Raw genomic sequence first — 24588 nt, 5'->3', positions numbered from 1 at the left:
AAGGATTAAAGGGACATATGTGCAGCTGCAAGTAATATTGTTAGTTTATTTATATTTATTTACTTAAAAAATGAATACAAATTGTTTTTCTTAACTCATTTTAATCAAATATAGAATTTCATATAAACAAAGCAAGGAAGAACTGTATCCCTTGACGTCAACTTTCCATCGATTTAATGTTTTGTTTTTTCCTGTATTTTGCCTATTTTTCTGTCTTTCTTTTTTATACATAGATAAACGTTTAGATAAATCTTTGTGATATATGTATTCTTAAAAATATTTATAACATTTAATGATGTGTGAACTAAAGAAACCGAAAAAAACGAAGCAAGAAAGACAGAAATCTTAAAAAACAACCAAACTACAAGACAAAGAACAAGTTAAGAATTGGACAGCCAAAAAAAAAAACAGAAAGAACCAACTGTCAGAGAAAAAAATCAGTCTAAAAAATAGATGAAACTTTCAGTTTCGACCTTCTAACATTTGGGTATTGGGCGGAGGCAGACACCCCATAAAAAAAATAATAATAATATAGAGAAACACTTGTGCCAAACATATCAAAACATTGTCCACATTTGTGCTGTCATCTGTGGGCCAAATAGACTTGAGTAATCTTTATTCATATATACTTTGTATAATTGTATATATATATACACATATATACTTTTCTTTTTATTACATATTTTTGTTTGGGACTGTTAAATGATCGCAATCGTTTCCCCTGCGTTTCATGAATGGAATGCAAAGCCAGAATATATGGCTTTCTGTTCTATGTGGATATATACATTTTGTATACACTTAAAGTCAAAAATAATAAACAGGATGTACAAGTTGTAGCTCTGTGACGTCAGCAGGCTATTGATAAACGAGTGACTTCTGCCCTCGAAAAAAAAAAGGGGAAGGAAGTGGCCGGTCGTTGGCTAACTGTTAATGGTTTTCTAAATTAAGTTCTTTAAACCAAAGTGTCAGCGGGAATGTACTCTTAAAGTCTCAACCAATAAGTGACAAAAATATTCATTCTTTTTTCCCATTTTGCCAGTTTGTCTGGCCATCATCAATCCATCAGCAGACAGAATTCGTGACAGTATTCAAGGTTAGTTCTGTGCAATTTCCATAAAAATAGAATTAACTGCATTGACCCTTGTGTCCTTGGAGATTAACAAGATGAAAGGAAATAGACATGAATTTATTTAAAAAAAATATATGGGGCAAGCAAAATATGAGAAATTATTGTAGATTTCTATGAAAAAATTTCTCAATTTTCCAGTCCAAAGGAGAAAATTTGTCTGGCATTCAATTTTAATAAAATTATAAACAAAATCTGTTTTTCAGGCACATAGTATCCGAAAGCCAAATAAATTATGGAAGGCAAACCCCTCGACTGGCATTGAGCAAATGTACACATATCTCTTTATATATAAGGTATATAGGTATATATACTTTGTACACCCCTTCATTATCTGCAATTGTTGGCCTGCAGAAACAATTAATTTTCAAGTTCATCTGCGTGGGTCGATGTTGGTTTTCTTTTTTGGTTTGATTTTTTTTTGAGAAGCACAAGCGATCCCAATCCCAATCAGAACCTAGCTGGCCATAGGCTATAGATACGGTTTGTAGCTGCAAAATCAGAAATCAGGCGAGAGCATATATCCACACGAATATATCGAGTACACATATTTATTTTTATATTTCAAGAAAAATTCATTTGAAGGTGTCTGCTATATGTTAAGGTTAAACATCGTTTATATATAGACACGGTAAAACTATGTATTAGTGGTACATTATGTGTGTATTTTTATTCATATTGTATGTTAGACAGCATAGAGTGGGAAAAAGCTTTTCAGCTGCGGCATTAAAAACCATTAAGCTCTATTTATGAGTCCCCCAGGTAATACAAGTTGAAAGTAATTGGGAAGTCTAATGAAAAGTTTGAGTTTGTTTCGACGGGAATAGGAAATGGAAATGTGGAATAAATCAAATATACTTTTTAAGCATTATTTTTACATATTTTTAACTAATTTTCAAGGTCTGCAAACTTGGTTTTGAATTTTATGAAAAAGAAAACTAATACCATACAATTTCTTTACTTAAAAAATCTTTAATTTATCAAAAGTTTTATCAATTTAAAGAGCATTCAAAACAATCACAAAATATGCAGTCACCGAAATAAAACAAAAGGATTAAATGTATTTATTTTCGCAAATTTGCTATGACTCAAAATTATATTTATATTACTTAATTTTTGGTGGGTAGCTTTTGCTGTGCTGGTGAGCCAAAACAAATTGCTCATACGCAGCGTTGACATTGTAGGATCCGTACAATTTGCTTTTCGTTTAGATACGTTTCATTTCACTTGAGGAAAAACTACCTATAATCGACCTTCACATTGGTAAAGCAATTTATTACAGACCAAGTGCAATAGCAATAAAATGTATATAAATTATCTGTTGGAATTGCATTCACTCAGTGTTTGACTTTCTGACAGCTCAAAACAATCTTATCCCCTGAGCCCCCTTAGCTGAATGCAGTTTATAATTAATTTGTGTATAAACTGAGCTAAATAAAATATGGGGAATTTGTGAAGAGCAAATTGGTCGACAATGTTTGCATTTGTGTCAACTAAATAATGAGATTAAATGCTGACCTCATTTCTCAAGAGGCCATAGAACGTGTATTTATTTAAGATTATTTGCCTTGTTTGATTGGCAAAAGTACTTAAAAGTAATTAAGTTTGCGGTCTGATATTAAACTTTATGTTCCTTTTTTGGGTATATAATTCCTAGCCAATTTTCGTCTGTTCTTTGGCGGAACATCAAAGAAATTTTGAAGAAGAGAAAAAAACGTAAATGAGTTTGCCAATAAACTACTCGACAAAAACGAAAGTAAAATAAAAAGTTGCCCAATTCAATGCTTAATGAGAAGCCAAAAAAGTGTGCCAGAAAGTAAAAGTTGAATCACATCACCGAAATCACTGATTGGGCGGAAACCAAAAAAAAAAAAACCTTTGCCAGGTATTTCCCAATTTCCCGTGAGTTGCGCTGCATTTTTCGTCGTGGTTCATCAAACCTCAAACGTTTATTCAAAGTCAAGTTCAAGTTTAAATGATGCTGCAAGCTTGTTTAAGGGTACAATTTAAAAATTAATCTTACATAAGGTAAACAAACAAAGTCAAAAGAACATTTAAATGCAATTGCATTTGGCCTTGAGTTAATGGTTGGCCAAGAACCAGACTGATGCAGGAAATTCTGTAAGCGATCTGCTCGAATGGAAAGGTCAAATTGATCTCCATGAATGTGTTTTTGCCCCCTATAAATAGAAAGATATGTACTACCCAGAGCTGCCCTTCAACTCTGTTCGATGTAATAGTATATGACGGGGGAAGCTTTACCCATCTTTGTTTATACATTTTCATAGGAATTTCCTTGGAAAAATTGTGTGTTTTGGATTTCTAAACATTAGCTTGCACGTGGGCAGTGGAAATCTCTACTCTTTGAGAAGGTATATGCTTTAGAAATAAGGGACTTTTTAATTTTTAAACCTATTTTTGAGTGAATTTTTTGGATTTTAATTATAAAAAATAGGAAAAAGGAAGCTTGAGGTTTATTAATGTTTTCTATAATTTAAAAAATGGGATAGTTAAGGTATCTATATTTTCGTCAATTTTTTTATTAAAGTGATTTTTGTTTATTTATCTGTGTGGGCATGTAGTTGGAAATGGTTTTTCAATTATCAGGAAACTAAATTTTAGCTAATGCCAAAGCCAAAACCAAACATAAACACATAAAAGTAATTTATAAGGAAAAATGGGTAAATTCCTTTGGTTGCAAACAATATTTTCTTTAATTAATTAAATAAAATAAGCTAAATTATTTTTATGAATTATTCAAAGTGCAGAGTTCATTGATCAATTCAAAGCCACAATTGACGCATTTCGAGTAATGCAAAAAAGTAAATGTTAAAATTATTAAAAAATAACGATACGGAAAACAAGAAAACAATCAAACAAAAAAAAGTGTTAAAACATAATACGGGATTTTGTGAAAGAAATATAGGATTCATATATGTAGAATAAATTAGCTGAATTTTCTTTTTATGATCATTGTCAGCGTCATCGCGATTTTCGTATTGAAACGTTGCAAACAATGAGTGGGTGCCACACCACACACACACATGATCTATCAGAATATATATATGCATATATATATATTGAAAAGCTTTCCCATAACCGATCTCCGGAGCTTTGCGCCACACAGATACGCCGTAAATCGCTCACGGATAGAGACAACCTACGCCGTAAAGGAATGCGCTGTGCTTTTTGGGGCCGAAACGGAATGGCAAAAATCTGAAACGAGGAAAATTGGTGAGGCGAATTTTCTTGGGGTTTGCAGTTTGAAAAAATTCTTCGTTGAGGATAGATCGCTATTTTTTAGGAGTAAATTTAAATTGTAAGCGAACCCGAAACATTCTTAAACAACACAACTAAATTGTAAATTCAATAATTATAAAACTAAATCGAAAAACAAACGAATAAAATTCATAATAAAGTGCCTTATCCTAAGACAATGTGAAGAGAAAATGAACAAACAATTTAACTGGTGAAAAATTATTGAAATATGATCGAGTTATGAATGAACCGATATTCCATAGAGAAAAGACATTGATTATATAAGAAATGACATTTGATACCAAAGTGTTTGAGCGCCCTTCAAGAGTTTGTGCAGTGAATTATTTACCATGATAAAAATCTAATATTAAATTAAATTTCAAAATTTAATTTAATTTAATAAAATAAAATGGAATTTTTGAAAGATATTTTAATAGTTTTGAAATTCTTCATCGAAATAGTTTCAAATCTTTAGCTACTGAAGTAAATTCCGATGAAAGCCATAAGAATAACAGAACGAATCCAACTCAAGGACATTTAAAAATAAAAGCAAATCTAGCTGAAGCTTATACACACAAGATACATACACCCAGACATCCATACCCATACACAGCCATATAGAATATTTTTTCATTTATAGAGAAGTGTGAAATTTTCTAACCAACATAAAAATATTTTTATATTTGAGCAAGATTCTTCTTCTACAAAAAATACACAAAAACCAAAGCACAAAATTTATATTTATTTTTAGTGAGATTGATCTTGCGGTTGCTGGCGTTGCCCGTTGATCGTGGTATTATATTAGATATATATCTATATATTTTATAAACTTTGCACTGCTCTTAAGTGGCACACAGTCTGTTTATTTTCGAACCGAGAGACTTTCAGCGCGAAAGCAAAAAACTAAACTGAGAAAACATCCCATCAATCGAGAGTAAAAAAGCGATTCAAATTCGTGTGTGTTTGCCTGGCATTTCCCGGGAAATAGAACAAAAAAAAAAATGAAAGAAAAAGAAAAACGAAAAGAAAAGAAAATTTTGGAATTGTTAAGACATCTTTCTTCCTCAACTTTATTACAGCGAACGAGTTCAACGATTTTTTTCGTGAACAGAACAAAACAAATCGATCAAAATGTTCAAAAATCACTTGGAAATGATTGGGCGCAACGAGAGCCCCAGCAAGAAGGCTAAGTTCTGGCAGTCCTACATCAGGTCCCTGAAGGGTAAGTAGTTATTGGGAAAAACTAAGTCCTAAAGAAATCATGAAAATCTAAGTTTATTTACTGGGAAACTTTACAAAGCCTAAGACAAACTAGAAAAGGTTAAAGGATAAATCTAACAACTTTAAACTTTAAATATTTCGACTAGTTTTAGGCAATCCTTTTGGGTTAAAAATCTATCAAATGTTCTTTTAAAACATAAATAAAACTCTTATTGAAAAATCCAACTTAAGTAGTCCAAATTTGAGCTGGTTTAGGGACACTCAAAATGTTATATTATTAAACTTTGGGCAATGAGCAACACAAATAGCATAGCCTATATATGTATAGTCTATTTATTTTGGCAGGTGTCATATCAGCCGAGCTATATACTTAGACACGCTCTGTTGGGAAAGCTTTTTCGCCATACCATAAGTATATAGAGAGAAGAAATGTAGAAAAAATATGTGCTCGGATTTTAAACAAAGAGGAAAATATAGGATACACATACACGTAGATACATCTATGATAGACACCGAATAAGAAATCAACTTAAAATTCTTTTTTTTTTTTTATTTTTTGTTTTTGCATTTGGCATTGAGCCAAATAGTGAAAATAGCTGAAATATTTGAAAAGCAATGAACTAACGCTGTGTTATCCAAAAAATCAATCTATTTATAGGATCCGAGGATATCCGTGCCCATGAGGCGCCCCGTGCCTCTCGTCCCTACAGCTCCTACCTGGACTCGCCCTCCTACAGGAGCATCTACGATGAGCCAGCCACCGCCAACGAGCGTGTCCAGTCCTCTGGCTACAGATATCTGCCAGTGAGCCGTGACACCTACGGCTACTCGCCCCGTGCCATCTACGATCATCACTACAGCCGAACAAGTAAGTTGGATCGAACTTTATTATCTATTTTTTTATGAATCCAAAACCCCGCCTAACTTCTTTACACAGCTGAGAGCTTGAATCTTAATGTATTTGATTTTGAAAGTCTTGCAAATATGGATCTAAGGCCATGATATTGGAAGAGTTTAAAGTTTTCATATTGCTAGAGATTAATTTAATTTATTAACTTTCAATATAAGTAGTTATTAGTAATAGGTCATATCATTCCGATTAGGTCTAAAAAATATGTTAAAGAAACATTACCCAACATTGTTTGAAATTTTTGAGAAAAGTACAGACAAATATAGTGAATTTTTTATAAATTTATAAAAAATCAGTTTGGATAAGTTAAAGAACACTTTTTCTTAGTTAAAATACCTTTTTAAAACCCAAAATATTTGCAAGATTATATAAGCTTCGGTTAATCCGAACCTAATAAGTTCTTTCAGCTTTTCTGTCTCGCTTCGACGCGCCCATCAATCAATCAGTCGAGTCATTTCAATCATCTCAAAACTGCATTCTCGCCACCGAAAAGCTTTTTTTTTTCTTGACAACACCTTGAATATCTCAGATCGGCCATATTTTTATGATTTTTCATTTGGTGTGAGAGCGCTATGATTTCATAAATTTATAAATAAAATGGCCAGCGGCAAAAGCCAAAATACTATTACGTCAATGAAAGTTTCGCTTCGGCTCGTTCTCATTGATTTTGGCAAAAGACCTCAAAAATTAAACAGAAAAAAAAAATAAAATTTAGACAATATAGGCTACACACACACACACATACAAGCACACATCTGTGTGTGTGCTATATATCGTATCAGGTATATACGTATAAGAGGAAAATTTTTGAGTCAATTTTTTTGGTGCGTGCTCTGGGATCAAATGACTGTGGCGGCCCTCGATGCGCGGAAACCAAAGTTCTCTTTTCCGATTTTCCGAATTTCCACACGCACACACACACACTCAAACACACTGGCAAAATCCCCCCCAACCTCGTTTTCCACCTTCAACCTGTTACCCCGTTTGCCTAAATTATAGTTTTCGCTTTTTTTTTTTGGACTAACCAATTGTTTTTTTCTTTCTCTCTCTTTCATAAATGTTTCAGAATATACATAAATGTGTGTGTCGTCAAAATAAATACACATATGTATCCGAGCGATATGTATATATATATATATTTTTATGATATTTTATGCGCGCACTCTCGCTATATATATTTATATATATATTTGTTGTTCTCTCTAGGCAAAAAAGACAACTTAAATTTAGTGAAAAGGATTTCGTGTGGTGTAGCTTTTAGTTTAAATATCGAAATTAGAAAATGATTTATTTGCTAGCCAGTATATACATTTGTATATATATGTATGTGTTTTGTGTGTGAAATAAAATTGTTAAACAACCAGCTGTTGAGATCTCTCTTTGTGGTTGTGGTTGCATCCATCCATCAGAACATCCATCAAGGGCAAGGGTCATCTGTGAAGGGTTTGCTATGAACATCCACCAACGATTTAACACCTAACCATGGCTTGTACTTCATCTCGCAGTTCATTTTAAATAAATTGCTTTTTAATACGCTTTACTGATTTCCAAATACCCCTTCTTCTTTTTTGCTGCTCTTGCTATGATTATAATATGCTTTCTGGGATTTGGCGTATGTATCGAATATTGCGCATACGACGTGTGAGCCCACGCTTAACTCAAACCATTTCCTGTAAGCACTGCCTTTTAAGTTTTTCTTTTGGTTGCTTGAATTTTTGTATGCTAGATTAGGTTTTTTGGATTTTTTTTTTAATTTTTTTTGTTTTTTTTTATGGACAGTTCCAGCTAACTACGACGCAGAGAAGGCCTGGAATGATCATCTGAAGCGCATGCAGGAGATCGAGCGCAGGTGGGTGTCTCTTACAAAGTACTTATTCGAATCATGATCACTAATTTGAACTCTTTAGATACCCATCTCGCTATGGTCTCTACTTGAGGGACAAGCCACTCACGCCCAACTCTCTGGTGCCTTTGGAGTACGAGCCAGAGGACAAGCTGCTGGCTGAGCTCAACAAGGGTAAGGATATCAAAGACATTTTCTAAGTGCAATGCCAGAAAACAGAAAATCCAACACCAACATCAGCAGGAAAATAAAACCAAAACAACACAACAACATCAACAACGAAAGAATTTAAAATTAATAATATATACATACAAAATGTAAGCACGAAAAAATAGCATATGAAATCTGAACATCTCAACATCTAAAAACGAACTCAACGAAATTTTTTTTCAAATTCAGCCAAAAACTTTTGCAGACACTTCTCAAATTTGTTTACGATTCTTTTCATATTTAAAATCTTGATTTTTGTTTCAACTTTATTTTGCAGCTATTAAGGTTTGAAGCGCTGAGCGTTAATCAAAAAAAACAGATACTTTTGTTTGCTTAGCTCGTAGTAAGACTCTTGTAAATTAATGCAAAATCTGTTAAACTAAAAACGAAACGAAAGTTAATTGTAATCAAACAATCTGTCTGTAAAAAGAAATCCAAAAAAAAAAAACAGCAATAGTCGAGTGAAAATTTCGTTAAATGTTTCATTGTATAAAATATATATAAATATAAATATACAAATGCTTTATTTTAATTATTAACTTATACAACAACAACAACAACAACCAAAAGTAATAAAACCAACAACAAAACATTTATAAAAACCAAATCTAATTTTAATTTTAGCCATTAAATATATATTTAAAATAAACATATTTAACGAAACCATCAAACCATCATTCATTCAATCCTAAAAAAAAACCAAATCATTCTATCATCCAAAAACCCCGATTATCTTAAGCCTTTCTTCTAACAGCTGCTGTACCAAAGAGCATAGTTCTTGCTGCTAAATCAACTTTTCGAGCCCACTGTAGCCCCACTGGCGTTCCCCGAAACAAAGCCCTTTCAGTTACTTTAAACTTAAACCAAGAAATACCAACCTTTAATTATTAATAAAAAAAAAACATATTTAATACCAATCAACTTGTGTTTTGGAACTTTCTATTGTTACGCTACGGAAATTTTATCGTCTTTCGTTTGGTCTTTAATTTTCTAACAATTCATTCACATTTCGATATTAATATCTCAATGTTATTTACCTTGTCCAGTTTGCTGTTGTCTGTCGTCTAGTCCCTCGTTTCACTACTAAAATCAAAGCATAGAAATTCACATTACACTGTGCGGTGGCTGTATATAAACTGCCAAAAAAAATATATTACTATTTACCACTAAAAATTTATACAAACTCAAAATGAAATATTTAACGAATTCTCTTTGGAAAACATATATATGTTTCATGTTTTCTGGCAGCCCAGTTATATAATTCCCTTGGGGAATATCTATAAAGACTTCCATTATTGTAATCGTGTTTCGTGCCCACAGTTTTGTGTAATTTGTACTATGTATTTTGTTTCAAATGTTGTTTGTTTTCGAGATTGTTAAACTTTTATTTCTGAGCATCGTTGGTTGGTGAGGTTTTTTCTTCTGGTAAGTAAGGTTAGGGGAAGAGGTTTCATGGTGGTGATTCGAGAAAAGGATGTAGATTAAATTTAGATTATAAAATTGAGAAATTTAAAACGAGAAAATGAGAGTGAAGTAATAAACATCAAAAGCTTATTAAAAAATTATTATTATATACTCGTACATTTTTAAACAATTTATTATTAATAATAACTTACAGTACCATAAATGGAAACGAGAAGAGAAAAAGAAATTATTTCTAGCGATACTTTTCGCTTTCTGTAGTAAAAATTATCAACAAATGTTATTTAAAAATTTAAAAAAAAATTCAAAATTGAGTAATATTTTTATATTTATATATATATTTTTTTTTTACCAATATTTATCTATAATATTTATATAGTAAACTATATATTTTTGACTTGAGCAGATAAAAGGCAACTTAATCACATTTTTATAGAAACAAGAAAAGATTTTTTTCCAGCTTTCAAGATTCAGTTCTTGTCTTAATTTCTCACTTAACCCAAACATTCTGGTTTCAGCTCGTCGCTCGGCCTCGCCGTTCCGCCCTGCCAGGAGCACCCGTGCCGGCAGCGAGCCGTACGTGCCACCACCGGCCTACTGGAACCGCGAGGGCAGCGTGCCCCGTGGAGGACCCTCGGTCTTCGATCGTGCCACCAGCTTGGCCCCGTTCACGCGGCCCAGCTTCCGTGCCAGCTCATTGGAGCCGCTGGACGAACTCTTTGAACGTAAGTTGCCCGCGATCGCCGAGGCTGATTCGGCGCCAGCTGATGCGCCCAGTCGGCCACTCGGTATTTTCGAGCGCGCCGGTTCGCCAAGTCCCACTCCCGTCAAAGCCGGTCGCTGGGGACCACGCCCCACCGAAGTCGCCTACGATGCTGAGGGTAAAAATCAAAATTTTCATCCTATACTTTCCCTACCAAAACAAAAAAAAAAAAAAAAACTTAAACTTAAACTTAAACTTAGAGAAATTCAAAATTTATGTCCTGATACAAGAAGAGACGTAATTTGCGTGTTATTGTTGAATTTTATGTGACTTTTATGTCGGCTTCTTTTGCCTCTCGAAATGCGAGACAAAATGATGGAGTTAATGGTGATGATGATGATTATGATATGGGGGCTAAGAATGTGTTGAAAAATGATTGCCATATTTTTCGTGATACGTTCGTAAGGCCCTTAACCAACCACCATTTATATAATTTGTCAAAATTATTTCCACTCTTTGGCTTCGCCAGCACGAGTATTTGTCGTGTTTGCAGTTTGAGTTTGCCAGCAGCATCAGCAAAATTAGTACAGTGTTGCCCGAAAAGTAAGCGCCGCGCTTTAAGACCTCGAATGCAAAGCGATTTAATGATATTTTTTTGAATATTTTCAAGAAATTTTGAAGAAATAAATTGGATTTAGTAAAAGTAACAGCAAAGAACGTAATTAATTTTCATTCAAGTTTTTCTTATTTTAAAAATTTAAAATATTTTTTCATTAGACTAACTAGCAAACTTCTTGGCAAATTTAAAAACCACAATAAGCCAAATAGTAATAAACTCTAAATGTAATATATAAACAAGTAATTAATGTATTATCTATTAAAATTAATAACAAAAAATCCAAAAATTTTAATTTTGCAAGATTTAAAAAAAATCCCTCTTAACGCTTACTTAAATCGGTTTGCATTCCTTTTAAAAAATATACCATAAAAACCAGAACTCCACCTTCATATGCCCACTGGTTCGCTTATCGATGTGCTCACTGTAGCGCCTGTCCATCTTTCTTCATGTCACTCTCTTTCTATCAATCTATTTTCTGCATTTTCCCCCTCGCCATTTCCCTTTTGGTATTTTTTCCACAACGAAATCCCAACATACGCATGGAAAATATCAAATTATTGTTGATTGTTAAAGCGTTGTTCTTTTTTTTTTTTTTGATTTACTTTTATTTTAGTTTAAAAAAAAAAAAAGCATATAGCAAAAACAAAAAATATTTTTCTTTCTGCTCTTCTTGTATACATTGCTACAACAACAATACAAACAAAATCAATATGAAACCCAACCAACACAACAACAAACATCCAACAAAACCAAAAACGCACAACAATACGATAAATCATCCATCATCTCGGATGTCTACTGTATATATATATATGCTACTGAAAATGCCAACAACAAAAACTAGGACTCCCGATCTTCCATCCACGCAACCGTATCAGGGATCTGTTGAGCCCCAGCCCCAACTTGCCGATCTCATCGATCGTGCGCGATCCCTTCTGGTGGGATGTGGATGACCTGGTGCCCTTCCGTGCCACCTCGGTGCCCCGTGCCTCGAGCCCCGTGGCCCGTGATTCGTACTTGTCGCCGGTGAAGAACCGCTACTTGTGGTCCAAGCACCCAGCCAGACCCTTGACACGTAAGTTTTTATTCTCTTTGCCTTTCTAAAGATACATTTTTTGATCTTACCAATTGTGGGTTGGAAATTCTTTGTAAAAATTTCTGGGTTTCTTTATTGGTAAATTTTAATATATTGTATTGGCCATTGGTAAGATCTGTTCTGTATATAGATGCACAGTTTGTAAATACTTTCGAATTGGTATACCCTTCCCTAGAAAGACCCTATAGATATTCCATAAAAGCATGAGAGAAATAGACTTGCATTGGATTCCAAAAGGAACTTAGATCACTCATGAAAAATATTTATAAAAAAAGAAAAAGAGTTAAGATTATTATTTAGTATTTATTGGCTGGAATATTGAATGTTTATCTTGTAAATATTGAGTTTTTAATATCATTTAATATCATTATTTTTCCCATAATTTTTGAGTTAAAAATAGCAAAAACTAAGTATTAAAGACTGAACTGATTGACAGAGTTATTTTTTACAAACTGCGAGCTTTCAATTTTCTTTCATGGTTTTCCAAAAAAAATTGATATTTTTCCCTAATACCATATTCCAATATTATTTATATTTAACATTGTTATTATTTCTTGTTTATTTACATCTTAATTATCATAACCAGCTGAGGCAGAGGATATATTCTAAACAAACTATATAGATTCAAAATCACAAACAAAAATCGTTTAGCTATAATAACAAAGCGACGCTATATCAATCATATAGCAATTCTGTAATTTTTTTGTACTTAATTTTACATAAATTACATGTAACGAAATATAAAAAATAAACAAATTGGTAAGAAAAAGTAAAAGAAGCATGTAAAACAAATAAATTTGTTCATTGTAGAAACTACACAAATGACTTGTAGTGTTCACATTAAGAACCGTTGAAAATGATGACCTGTAGAGTATCCTGTAGTACCCTGTATTAGTAGCTTTTCCCAAACATGTAGAGTTAATAACATATAATAGTTACGTAAGTTGTGAAATGATTGAGTTCTAAAGTTTGGTTGTTAAAAATAAATTTATAATAATTATTGTTACCTTATTGATGCATTTTGCCATCCCTTTGTGGATTTTGAAGAATAAAATAAATTCTGCTGAAAATATACAAATTTTATAAGTTGTGAAGTCTTAATTTTTTGTCTAAAAATACACCAAGCTAATATTTTTTAAATTAATTTTTTACCCAAACTAAAGAACTCTTTCATTTCCACCAAAATTGTATTTAACCTACATAGCCCAACATTTGCAACAACTTCTGCACGTCATAAACTTTGAATTAAATGTTTTTTTCTGATTATTTTAAACAATTTTTGTGTTAATATTGTTATATTCTTACCATTCCCAGCTCACCGCTCAATTTTGTAAACGAACGAAACAACGAACTATACAACAACAACAAGAACAACATCCTGAAGAACAAACAACAACGAATGCATCACAAGGGGCCCCCAAAAACAATGACAACCAGCTTTTTGGTGTAGATCAGTAGCAAAAAGGTATTCAGACCTTATAACGAAGTCTTAATATCTGTTTGAACAACGTTTGAATTTTTTCAAAACTGCTAGAACTCCACTCCACTGAAAACCAACATCATTTCCGTTAGGGAGTTCTATAATAAAAATATTTGCCAAAAAAGTGCGTAATTCCCGTAGTAAAAACACAAAAAACAACCGAATAAAACTCAAAACTCTGTCTATAAATTTTTATTTTCTGATTTCTTAAGATCCTTTCATAAATGTTAAGTGCAAGAATATGAAAAAAATCGATTTACATTTATTATAATAAAAGAATAAAATCAACTTATGAGTTCCCATTTGTAATATCAACAACAGAAAATGGGTTTCATAAATTGTTCCTTTTTTGTATATTTTAGATGCTATATATATAAAATATTTATTTATACAACTACTTGTATTTGTAAAAAAAAGAAAAACACATCGCCTCTGTAGCGGAGTTCGATGACATTTAGAAAACTGTATAAGGGATATGTATATCTGCCACAACACATCCAACATTCGGCCTATCCATACATATGCTGCACATTTTCAATTTGTAATAAAACTAAAAAAAAAACAACAAAATTATGAATAATAATAAAAAAAACTTCTAAAACCTATATTTTATATTTATTATATCCTTGAACTCTAAAAAATAAGGCCACCTTGACGCGACACAACGGAAAGTCCATTGAGATTCGATGTCGCAGTTTTGTGCCCCATTTTCCCGGCTTTTCCATTTTTTGTCTACTGACCTGGGCCATTTATCTTGCCATTTACTGCCTCATTGCTCCATTTTTTTGTTGTTGTTCTTGTTACTTTGACGTTTTTGGCGTTTAGCACGCAATTGTTTCGCACTTCTTGTTCGCTCATATTCTCCGCCTGCCATTTGTCTATGCCATGGCTTTTGGCCCAGTTTGCCAAAGGAGCTGGGCCGGAAAATCCAAAGGGAATGAGTTCAGAGAGGTTGGAGAGCAGCAGCAGGAGCAGGAGACTGGCCTGTCAAGTTCTTGGCCTATGAAACACGCTTCATTGTGTTTGCTCTTCAATCGCCTTAATTTTCCCTGCTCCTTTATTGTTACTGGTCATTTGTGACTTCTTTTTTTTCTTCGCTACATACATAGATGTGTTTCTTTCTTTATTCCACTTAATTATTGATTCTAACGAATTTTCTATTTGGCAAAGGTCAATGCAATGTCAGACCAAACTCCTGGGAGATCTCAACTGCCGTGTTTCAATAGCATTTCAATTGCTTTTTAACTGCGTTCCCACGAGCTTAAAATGTGTGTGCCTTTGGCGTGGGGGTGGTTGGAAAGGAAAATGGAAAATGTTTGCCCAGTCACGTGCAGACTTGGCAATTTTCGTGTGTCCCTAGACCGTTTAATTAAAATATTTATTAATTTTTCCCCGACAGAATATGCATTACATACAGGAATATGTATAATCAGAACCCAAATCTAAGCATCATTTTTGTTGGTCATGGAAAATGCTTGGTGGAAATGAGATGAATGATTTCTCCAAAGCTATTGTTCGCATTCCTCAATGAGTTGAGTATTTATATATAAAGAGAGTGGGAGAAAGGGAGGATTGATTGTGGGAAACTAGACCGTGATTCACATTTAGACCTATCCTTCAGCCTGTCAAGTTTAATTGACTTATTGAAGGCAACTGACTAGCAGGAAATGAGCCTCCGCTGATATGGGAAATATTAAAGGATGTGTTGGGTTGGAGATATGTATCTAATATTATATTAAAGGTTTGTTGGGGATTGCAAAGAAAATGCATAATTTGAAAGATTTAAGATGCCCTTCTCATGCTTTTAAAAACCACCTTGAAACAACTTGTCAGCTGAATTTCCGTTTCGTGGAAAAATCCTACAAAGTTTAAAGTGCAATACCAAAAAGAAGAAAAAAAAGCAGACCCCAAAATTGTGGCTGCTGTTATCTGTCAAAATGTTTGAATCTCCCTTCGTCTGCTTGTCATTTGCGGTTCGTGTCTCGCCTGTTGCTGACGGCCTTGCTTTTTTTTTCCTGCCACTCGTTTTTGGCCCCCAAAAACTGAAGATTTATGTCTTTGCCATAAGTTTTTCGCCAGTTATCGTTGGCCATCAAATGCACGTGCCTGAGAGTTGGCCATAACTGACAGTTCCCGTGCTAATTGGTCAAGATCCTTTCTTTTGCCTTGTGTATGTGTTGGCCACTTTGACATGCCCACAAATACACAAATAGAAAACGGAAGTGAAAAAGCATTGCCTACTTTTGGGTGCTGCGCTTCCTATTGTCTTTTGAATGGCTGCTGCGGAAAAAAGGGTTTTTATTGTTGAATCTTTGGTTATATTTGGCTTACAAAACATCTGAATTTAAGGTGAAACTAAGTCAGGCGTAGAATTTTGTTTGCTTGACTGACGATTTGGGTCTGGCAAATTAATTACATCAAACACACAAATTTAATTTGTCCAACCAGAAGTCAGGGGGCTCGTTCAGAGATGAATGAAAGTGAAAATGTCTCAATTGATGGCTTCCCGCGGGCTTGACGGTTGATTGTGCTGAATGGTAACTACCCCGAAGCCATTAGCCAGATAATCCCAACCTCCCCTTTTAACCCACCACAGCCGCCATGCTGATGAAAGGTGCTTGAACTGTTTTATTATGGATTTTCTTCTCTCTCTCAGCCAGACAATGACTGGGTAACTTTAATGCTTTGTGAATATTATAGAGGGATGGGGATAGAGGTCGTATTAATGGGTTCGCCAGCTGGATTGAAGGTTAAATTAAAGTTAAATGAGTAATCACTATGGTGATAAATGGTTTGTTCCCACAAAATATCTTTAGTTTATTTATAGCATTAAATTGCGCTGAAAATTGGAGAAGAAACTTACCAGCTTTCCCTTCTTTTATTATCTTTTCAGCATTACTCATACGCCATGTTGACTTACCTTTTGTAAGTGCAACTTCTGCTTGGTTTGCAAATAACTATCCCCTCAACAAGCTTAGTGTAACTTTTCAGCTATATCTTTAACTGAAAAACTTGCCACACAGAAAAGATAAGAGCTTGCTGAGAAGGTACCTCACAAAGTGAAAGAATTGCGAAAAACAACTTTGTCATTAACCCACAACACCTGAGATTCCCCAGGTGAGCAGGCAGACAATGTCCTCTAAGTCAGAACTAAAAGAAAAAGTTGAAGTTGAAGGAAAACTCACTGGCAAGTTTCACAGCGATTTTGAAAAAGTTAGATAAGTACGAAAGGAAAACTCTAGACTTTGAAATACCATCCTTGAAAAAGGGGAAGTAATGTAATTTAAAAATAATAATTTGTAAAATACCGTAAAAAGATAGGTTTATAGGATTATTCCTTAATATAATTTTGCTTAAAAAAGTTTGGAATCTGTCCTGAAACCATTAATATATTTCACTTACACTCCCAACAGCATAAAGTTAAACCTAAGACTTAACTCCAAGGTACTTTTTCTACCTCTGCTATTTGAAACTGCAACTTTGATTGATCAGCCATAAGCTGATTAATGTGTCCGATGGCAGGACTCTGTGAAATCCCTGCGTTAAGTGATTAGCTTGAAGATATCCATCTTCTTTTCTTACGCGTAACTTTATGCTCCCGAACAAATTGAGACTGAACGCCGTTCAGGTCATTTATCAAAAACATAATATCGATAAATTAGCGTTATTTTTCGTGGAAGCCTGTCACTAGCCACCGCAGAATCAGCTTGAGACGAAGGTCAGCCCACGAGATGCTCAAGACTTGCCACAAGAATGCCCAGGGATGCGGAAGTGATTACTTTTTGGTGTCCCCGAAAAATGCCAAAAAGGCTTTAAGAGGGGCTTTTTGCCAGCCACCCACCCCTTTTACGTGAATTATGAAGAGCTTTTCCGAGTGCGTGTGGGGATTGAGAGAATTTTCAATTTTTCCTTGTACTTATTAAGCTTTAACGAGAATGGCATTTCGATGTAGCCCAAGCTCATGGAAAATTTAAGAAACATTTTTAGGGGGAAAAAGTATTTAAGTGATTTTTTTATTTGTTTAAAATATTCAGTAGTAAAAAATCAAGGAAAATCTTTGGTATATCATTTGATACTTTATCAATTTGTTGAAACATAAATATATGTTATAAATATTGGTGAGTTTTAAACATAAACTACTATAAACATCGATTCTATTTGTTTTCAGTCAGCAAAATGCAAATAATAATCAAATAATAATCAGTTCGTTATCCTTGTTTACACTTTCTGTTAATACAATTTACCATTTTCAGCCACAAATCGGTAAATTCACATGCATACAAACACCTTACCCCGTATCTCTCTCAATTTGCGAGTGTTTAAACCTGTCAGAGATGGTGGAGTGGTGATGCATAATGAGGCTGTCATGACAACAAGCAGTATGAAATATTTTTGGGAAAATATATAAATTAGCATAACAAATATCAAAGAGAAAAAGAAGGCCACTTCAAATTTAAAATTAAATTTTACCGTAAGTGAGACAATTTTTAAAGATTTCTTTTTTCCTCTCTTCAATGCAAAGTAAATATAATTTGGAGGGTTCCCCAAAGCGTTTTCCCTAAGCTTTTTCACCCGAATAAAAAACAAATTCATAAACGAATATGTATGTAAATGTTGTGTGTAGATATTTGCATATAACTTACGAAGGACAGAATGAGCAATATTTTTTCAAGGGGCATCCTGAAGTTTGAAGGTTGAATGGAGCCAAGATAGGCGCCCGGCGACATGAAGTTACTTTCCCGATTTTCTCATTCATAATAAATGCATTGCAATTTCCCACCAAAGCAGGGCTCTGCGGCACATTTTCCGTTTAGGCAAGCATAAAAATTGAAAATCAATTCGCTTGGCAGGCATCGCAGCATGCAAAAATTGTGCAAAAAGATTATGTGGAAAACATATTTTGTGTTTGGGTAGACAAGGAAAAGCTTTTGGTTGTATTTTTCTTCTCTTTTTTGTAAATTAAATATGATTGTCATAAAAGTTGGCTCTGTGATTTATGCAGTTGCGGTAGATTTATTTCCTTTTTTGGTTGATTTATTGGGCTTGCAATGCTTTTCAATTTTTCAATTTCCTGCTAACTATTTATGTTTTTTCATATATTTTTTCTCTTATCTTTTAAAAGCAAATTAATTTAATTAAAGCCCCTGTAAAGTCAACCCCTTTTAAAGGAAATTTTCCCTCACATCAGCAGAACCTTGCCTTAAGCTATTGTTTGCCCATATATTTGCTTGGCACTTTAAGCTAGAAGAAGGACCTCTGGGCAAGTCCTCTCATAATCTGTCTCCCATCTGCCGGAATGTGGGTCAACATCTGCAGTGACACAAAGCCACCCCGAAACCGTGGGTTATTTATGCCGAACTGAAGCATATTTATTTACTTGTTTGTGTTGGTTCTAGCCCAAAACCATACATACAAACTCTCCAACATCAGGCATTGCGTTTGGCACTCAGACGTTTCGGTATTGTTATTGTTTGCTCAGATTCTGTTGACAGACAACTCCTAGAAGGACTATATAGTATGTTAATGAACAGTAATCTGGCCAGCTGGCTGGGTGGAATGGCACTTGAAAGTCTTAGAAGCATTTTGACAATGAGACAAATCAAATTCGGGTTTAACGCATCAATTGCTTGACTGTTTTACTTTGTAAACAAATATCTAGCCTTTCATCTTATTTGGCATGACAACCAACAATTTTGGACAGTCATAGCATCCACCAACCATCATCATCCACCAACCATCAAATATTATGGGCGCAGTCAGTCAGTCGCATCTTCATTGACTTATTTATGGGTCGTAATGAGTCAAGTAATTGACCCCATTGGGTGCCACAACAAAGCAAATGTAAATTGTACATCAAATTGTTTTCGCTGACAATAAAAATCGTTATTGCATATAGGGAGTTCGGGGAAAATGTATAAACAACATGTTTTGATTGATTTCAAGGGAAAAGTTAACAACATATAATGTTTGCATTTTCTGGAAAACGGCTTTAAGTTAGTTTTATGATTAAAGGGAAAGAAAACATAGTTTTTACTTGTTAATTTAACAAAATTACCCCAAACTTGAAAGTTAAAACTTAAAAAATTACAAACTCAAATATTAAAACTTAAATATAATTCAAAAAGCAGCAACTTTTTAATACTGCATTAAGCAAAAAGTGAACAGAAAATGAAATTTTCCTTCCACATTGTCAAACATATTTCTTTCTCAACTGAAAATCTTTTATCACCGACAAAAGCCATCAAAGTTTTTCCTCCCCTTTCACGTTTTGTTATTTTCAACAATTTTCCTTAACTTTTCTGACTTGTTTATTTGCAAACAATTTGCCTATTTGCCTATGGTTTCTGCCTGATTAAACATGCCAAACACACGCAGCCACATAAGTATGCAATGCGAAACGATAACTTTTTGAAATGCTATCAAATGCCCTTTTTCCAGGGTAAAACTCATAGCCCAGGCCTGCGGTTTTTCAGCTTTGTGTGCTTGATATCTTTCTATCAATAAAAAAAGAGGGGAAAAAGAGAAAAAATCGAGGAAAACAAAATGAAACTGTCACAGCTTTGGGCGACCTTGGCAACCGTCACCATTTGACTCCTTGACTTGGCCAAAGGGAAAACTTTTATCCTTGCGCCGTGTCAGGTTTATTTGCTAAACTGTGAAAAAATGAAGAGAAGATGGTTTTTGGTGTTGCTTTTTCGTACTTTGCGGGAAAATCCCAAACCCAAATAGTTGGTGGAAGGCGCAAAAACCACAGCGGTTATTTAATCAAATTGAAACCACTTAACAAATGCCAGTGAAACAATTTTAATTAAATTTGAGAGCCAAATTTAAATGACCTCTTGGCTGCAATTCAATTTGAAATTTTCTTGAATGCCATCCCATAAAATTGCCAGCAAAATGTGACAGGACCAACGGCAAGAAGGAGGCTCTTAAATATGCGGCCAAAATTCCAGAGAAAGGAAAATTGCAACACCTGAGGAAAATGCCTAAAAGATTGCCTAATTTAAATCCCAATTACATTTATTTTTCCTCCTTTGCCAGAAATTGAATTAAAATGCTGCTGGCTGGAGTGTCTGGCTTTTCTTTTATTTTGTCTCTGTTTTCTTTTTGATAGAAATTTAATTTAAAGTGAAAAGGAAATGCTTGTTTACCTTTAAGTTTGTTGGCCTTAAGAATTATGAAAGGTAAGAGGAAAAATTACAGAATAATATTGGTTACATTCTTTAGATTTTTCTTTTAAAGAGCTTTTCCAGACGTATATTTCTCCCCCAAACAGAATTTCCATCTCAAACATAATTAAACCTTATGCCTACATATTTTCCTGCCTTGTTAGCCAACTTAATCTTATTAAAGAAAATTTTCCTCGCATAAAACTCTCCAATCTGAAAGCTTACAATCTGCAAAGGCAACTTACTCACCGATGCCTTTAAAATTTAATATTTTGTTTACATATATCAAAGCTTCTTTGGCTTTTCACTTAATAAAGAGAGAAAAGAGAGGAAAACCAAGGAAAAAACTTCCCTAAAAAGAAACAAATTCATTTGGCTTACCTGACTGCTCGTCTCGCCTCATAAATGTGCACTTTATTTTTATTACAAATTAAACACAACAACGGTTTTCAGCCAGTCTTCATTTTCACCCACTTGCCCGCTAAGCCGCTTTTCCAGGAGATTTTTCTCCCGTTGGAATCCACATATGTGGCTGTATTTTTGCACAGAGACAGAGACACACATTATTTTCGCGTTGACAGTTGGCATTAAAATGAGCGCCCATAAATATTATTAGCTGCTCTCGCTTTTCCACATTTTCTCGCTCTTCATTTCCCCTTTTCCACTTTTCCCTTTGTGACAGAGTGACAAGCAGCTTTGCGTAAATTCCCTTCATTTTTTCCTTTCCATGCCATTTTTAAATATGCTGCCAGAGGGCACAAAAATTTGTTTTGTTTGCCCTGACCATTTTTTTTTCTTTTTTCCGGTTGGATTTCATTTGCTTTTTGTTTTGGCTTTTCTTTCCCTTTTTTTTTTGGTACTTTTCCAGCTAAACATATGTTGGCTCATTATCCTTTTCTGCCAGCTACGCTTTTATAAACCTGATAAACAGAGAGTGGGTGACAAAAGGATGGCTCAAAACTATTTATAGCTTTACGGGATAAATGTGGCAAAGGTCTGTTTACTTTGACAATTTTGTGGCTCACACACAAGAGGAGAAAATTTCAATTTTTTCCTACCCACGGCTTCATTAAATAAATTGGGATGAAAATCTCTGTCAAATTAAGTTCAAACCCAAGCCAAATAAGGACAAATATTTATGTTCTGTCATTTACTTAAATTTTACTTAAAGCTTTAAAAGCGTTGGCCTGGCCTAAACACATTTGCTTTCAACACAATTTTTTTTTGTTGTTTTCTGGGACATTTGCGGTTTTCGTTTTGTTGGTGGCTGAACAAAAATAGGTACCAGGAAAATTGTTCCCGGAAAATGCGAAAACCTTGTGTAAAAAGAGAGCAACTACAAAATGTTTTTTGTGTTTGCAAAAAAAGAAAGCTCATGTGCGATGGTGGTTTTTGGTTTTAGTTGTTTTTTTTCTTCTTATGACAGTGTAAATATTTCCCTATCTAGCAGGATGAGAGAGGGAGTGAAAAAACGACCATAGCCCCTGGTTTGTTTATAAATCTTGTGCTTTATTTGCACTTTGGCGCATCAACTTAAATTAAAAGAGAAATAAAATGCTGAAAAGGAAAACAAAAGACACACACACACACTCGGAGATAGCCTCTGACATAAAATCAAGTTCTGTATGGTCCAGGCTTTCCACTGCTACTTCTATCTTCTGCCTAATGTCCTGTCCCTCTAGGATTTCGTCCTGGGTCCAGTCTTCAGTGTGTGTTTCATTCGTTTTACTGTCAACGGTGATTAGTTGGTCTTAGTGTGGGTGGCTTCCCCTAAATAGAATGTTTGTTTGTTTATTTGTTTGTTTATTTTGCAGCGTCCGTTTGTCTTTTTCTCGCCCAGCTAAAGCATTTAATTTCATTTCGTTGCGCATGTTGAATGAAAAATTTAAGTCAAGTCAAGCCGCTTAAAGGTCCTTTGGGACAGTTGGCTATTACTTCTAGATTCGCTGGCCTGTTTGTGGTGCTATTTAGTATTGGGATTTGGCTGAGCTTTAATTTCTATACTAGAATTAGGCTTTTAAAAATCAATGACTTTTTATTTTTCTTGATTTTTAGTTAATTTTTTCTGATAAAACCAAAATCTTAAACTTTACTTTCAAGCTCTTAATCTATTTCCCACATTTTCTTCTTTCCAAATTTAAGTCAGGCGCGATTTTATGACCTCATAATTACTCCACACGCATCATCGTGTTCGCTGGCAAAATTTAAATTTCCATTCTTGCCCCCGCTAATTATTCATAATTGAAATAAGTCAACTGCTTAAAATTTCACAAAAAGTTGAGCCCACCTAGAGGGTGTGTGTTTTGTATTTGCTTTTGTTGTTTGTGTGTTTATTGCGGGGTTATTTTTCATGGGCTACAAGGACGTAGCTTCCAGGGCATAATACGGTTAACAAGCGGCGGGTTAACTTTTCGGCTTAGCATAAATTATTCCTGACTGTTCCAAAACGGAAGTCGAGTTCCCCCACCTACTTCTCTTACTCTTGTGTTGTGGCAGGCACGCATCTTCATTAAAAACCTACACGATGGAAATTAATGAGCGCCAAACGTGGCTTTGAAGAGACCACCCACTCATTTCATGCCACCCTAGTTACTCATCAGATTGGCAATAAACGGTATGCCGACACGTGAGACAAATGCATATGAGTTTTGAGACCCTGGCAAATGGGCCTCCTGGCATTCGAGACGGCTAAATAGAGGGCGGTATGGCTATTAACATGACAGACACTGACACCGGTTCATGGGACAGGATGTATTTACCCTTGGCTGAAATCAAATTAGCGCCCAGACGGCCAAAAAAAAAAAAAAAACTACAACAACTCCCAAGCACTCACACTGGCCAACGCTGTGTATACGTAACTCAATCGAGGGCACACGCTGCGTATGCACAATGCCCATGCACCTGATAATTTCGTTTTCTCGCTACTTGGCTCTCGGTTTACCCACATTGCAGAACTTGCAAACTTTTAATGGGATTTTCCTTTACCCAAAATGCGTGGGCTCCCTCAAAGTTGGCCAAGTTTTGCTTTAACTCCTTCAAGTTCGGTTGATTTTCTCTCGGCGCGGTCTGACTTGTTTACCTTTGCCAATTAAATTCAAGACAAGAAGTTTTCAGTAGCTAATTTCTTATGTCAACATATATCAGAGGGAAATGAGTTGTTTGTGGATAAGCAGAGTATTAATTAAATTTGTCGTAGGTGGAAAATTTAAATAGAAGAGCTGAGCATGGCTTCCATATTTATTCTGTAGAACGGAGATGCACAACCTAAAGATCAAATAAGTTAATCCAGACACACAAGCTAAACTAAGTTGAAATTATACTGATAGTTTCTTCCTAGTTTAATCAAATGTTTACTCTTTTTTCTCCTTAAGTTTTCCATATAATATTTTTCATCTTATTCCAACTTTCTCCATTATCCAAAACCAATCATAGAACAAACTTTTCTGGTCATGCTGTAGAGATCTATATTCAATCTTATCCTCCCATAGATTGACTTTAGTTTTCATCAAGCTCCTAAGCCAATATAGTCTA

The 24588-nt window shown here is 34.4% G+C and overlaps 1 protein-coding gene across 8 annotated transcripts; it reads left to right on the top strand.

Annotated features, from left to right (window-relative positions):
* The first annotated feature begins 4316 nt into the window (after window positions 1-4316).
* Window positions 4317-14493, top strand: LOC108103736. Of its 8 annotated transcripts, none has more exons than XR_005993855.1 (9): window positions 4317-4445; window positions 5464-5606; window positions 6264-6473; window positions 8316-8364; window positions 8423-8532; window positions 10509-10715; window positions 12157-12387; window positions 12995-13167; window positions 13723-14493. XR_005993855.1 is itself a non-coding variant. In XM_041818801.1 (8 exons), exons 2-8 carry the CDS (start codon window positions 5516-5518, stop codon window positions 13740-13742), a joined length of 939 nt encoding a protein of 312 aa, XP_041674735.1. In that variant the 5' UTR covers window positions 4317-4445; window positions 5464-5515; the 3' UTR covers window positions 13743-14493. The 8 variants fall into 8 exon arrangements, 4 of the variants coding, with proteins under 4 accessions (XP_041674735.1, XP_041674734.1, XP_041674736.1 ...); XR_005993854.1 differs by having other exon boundaries at window positions 8295-8364; XR_005993852.1 differs by having other exon boundaries at window positions 8295-8364; window positions 10509-10871.
* The last annotated feature ends 10095 nt before the right edge of the window (window positions 14494-24588 follow it).

Source organism: Drosophila eugracilis, unplaced genomic scaffold (genome assembly GCF_018153835.1).
Source record: "Drosophila eugracilis isolate 14026-0451.02 unplaced genomic scaffold, ASM1815383v1 contig_367, whole genome shotgun sequence".
NCBI lineage: Eukaryota > Metazoa > Arthropoda > Insecta > Diptera > Drosophilidae > Drosophila > Drosophila eugracilis.
This window is presented reverse-complemented; position numbering and strand designations above follow the sequence as displayed.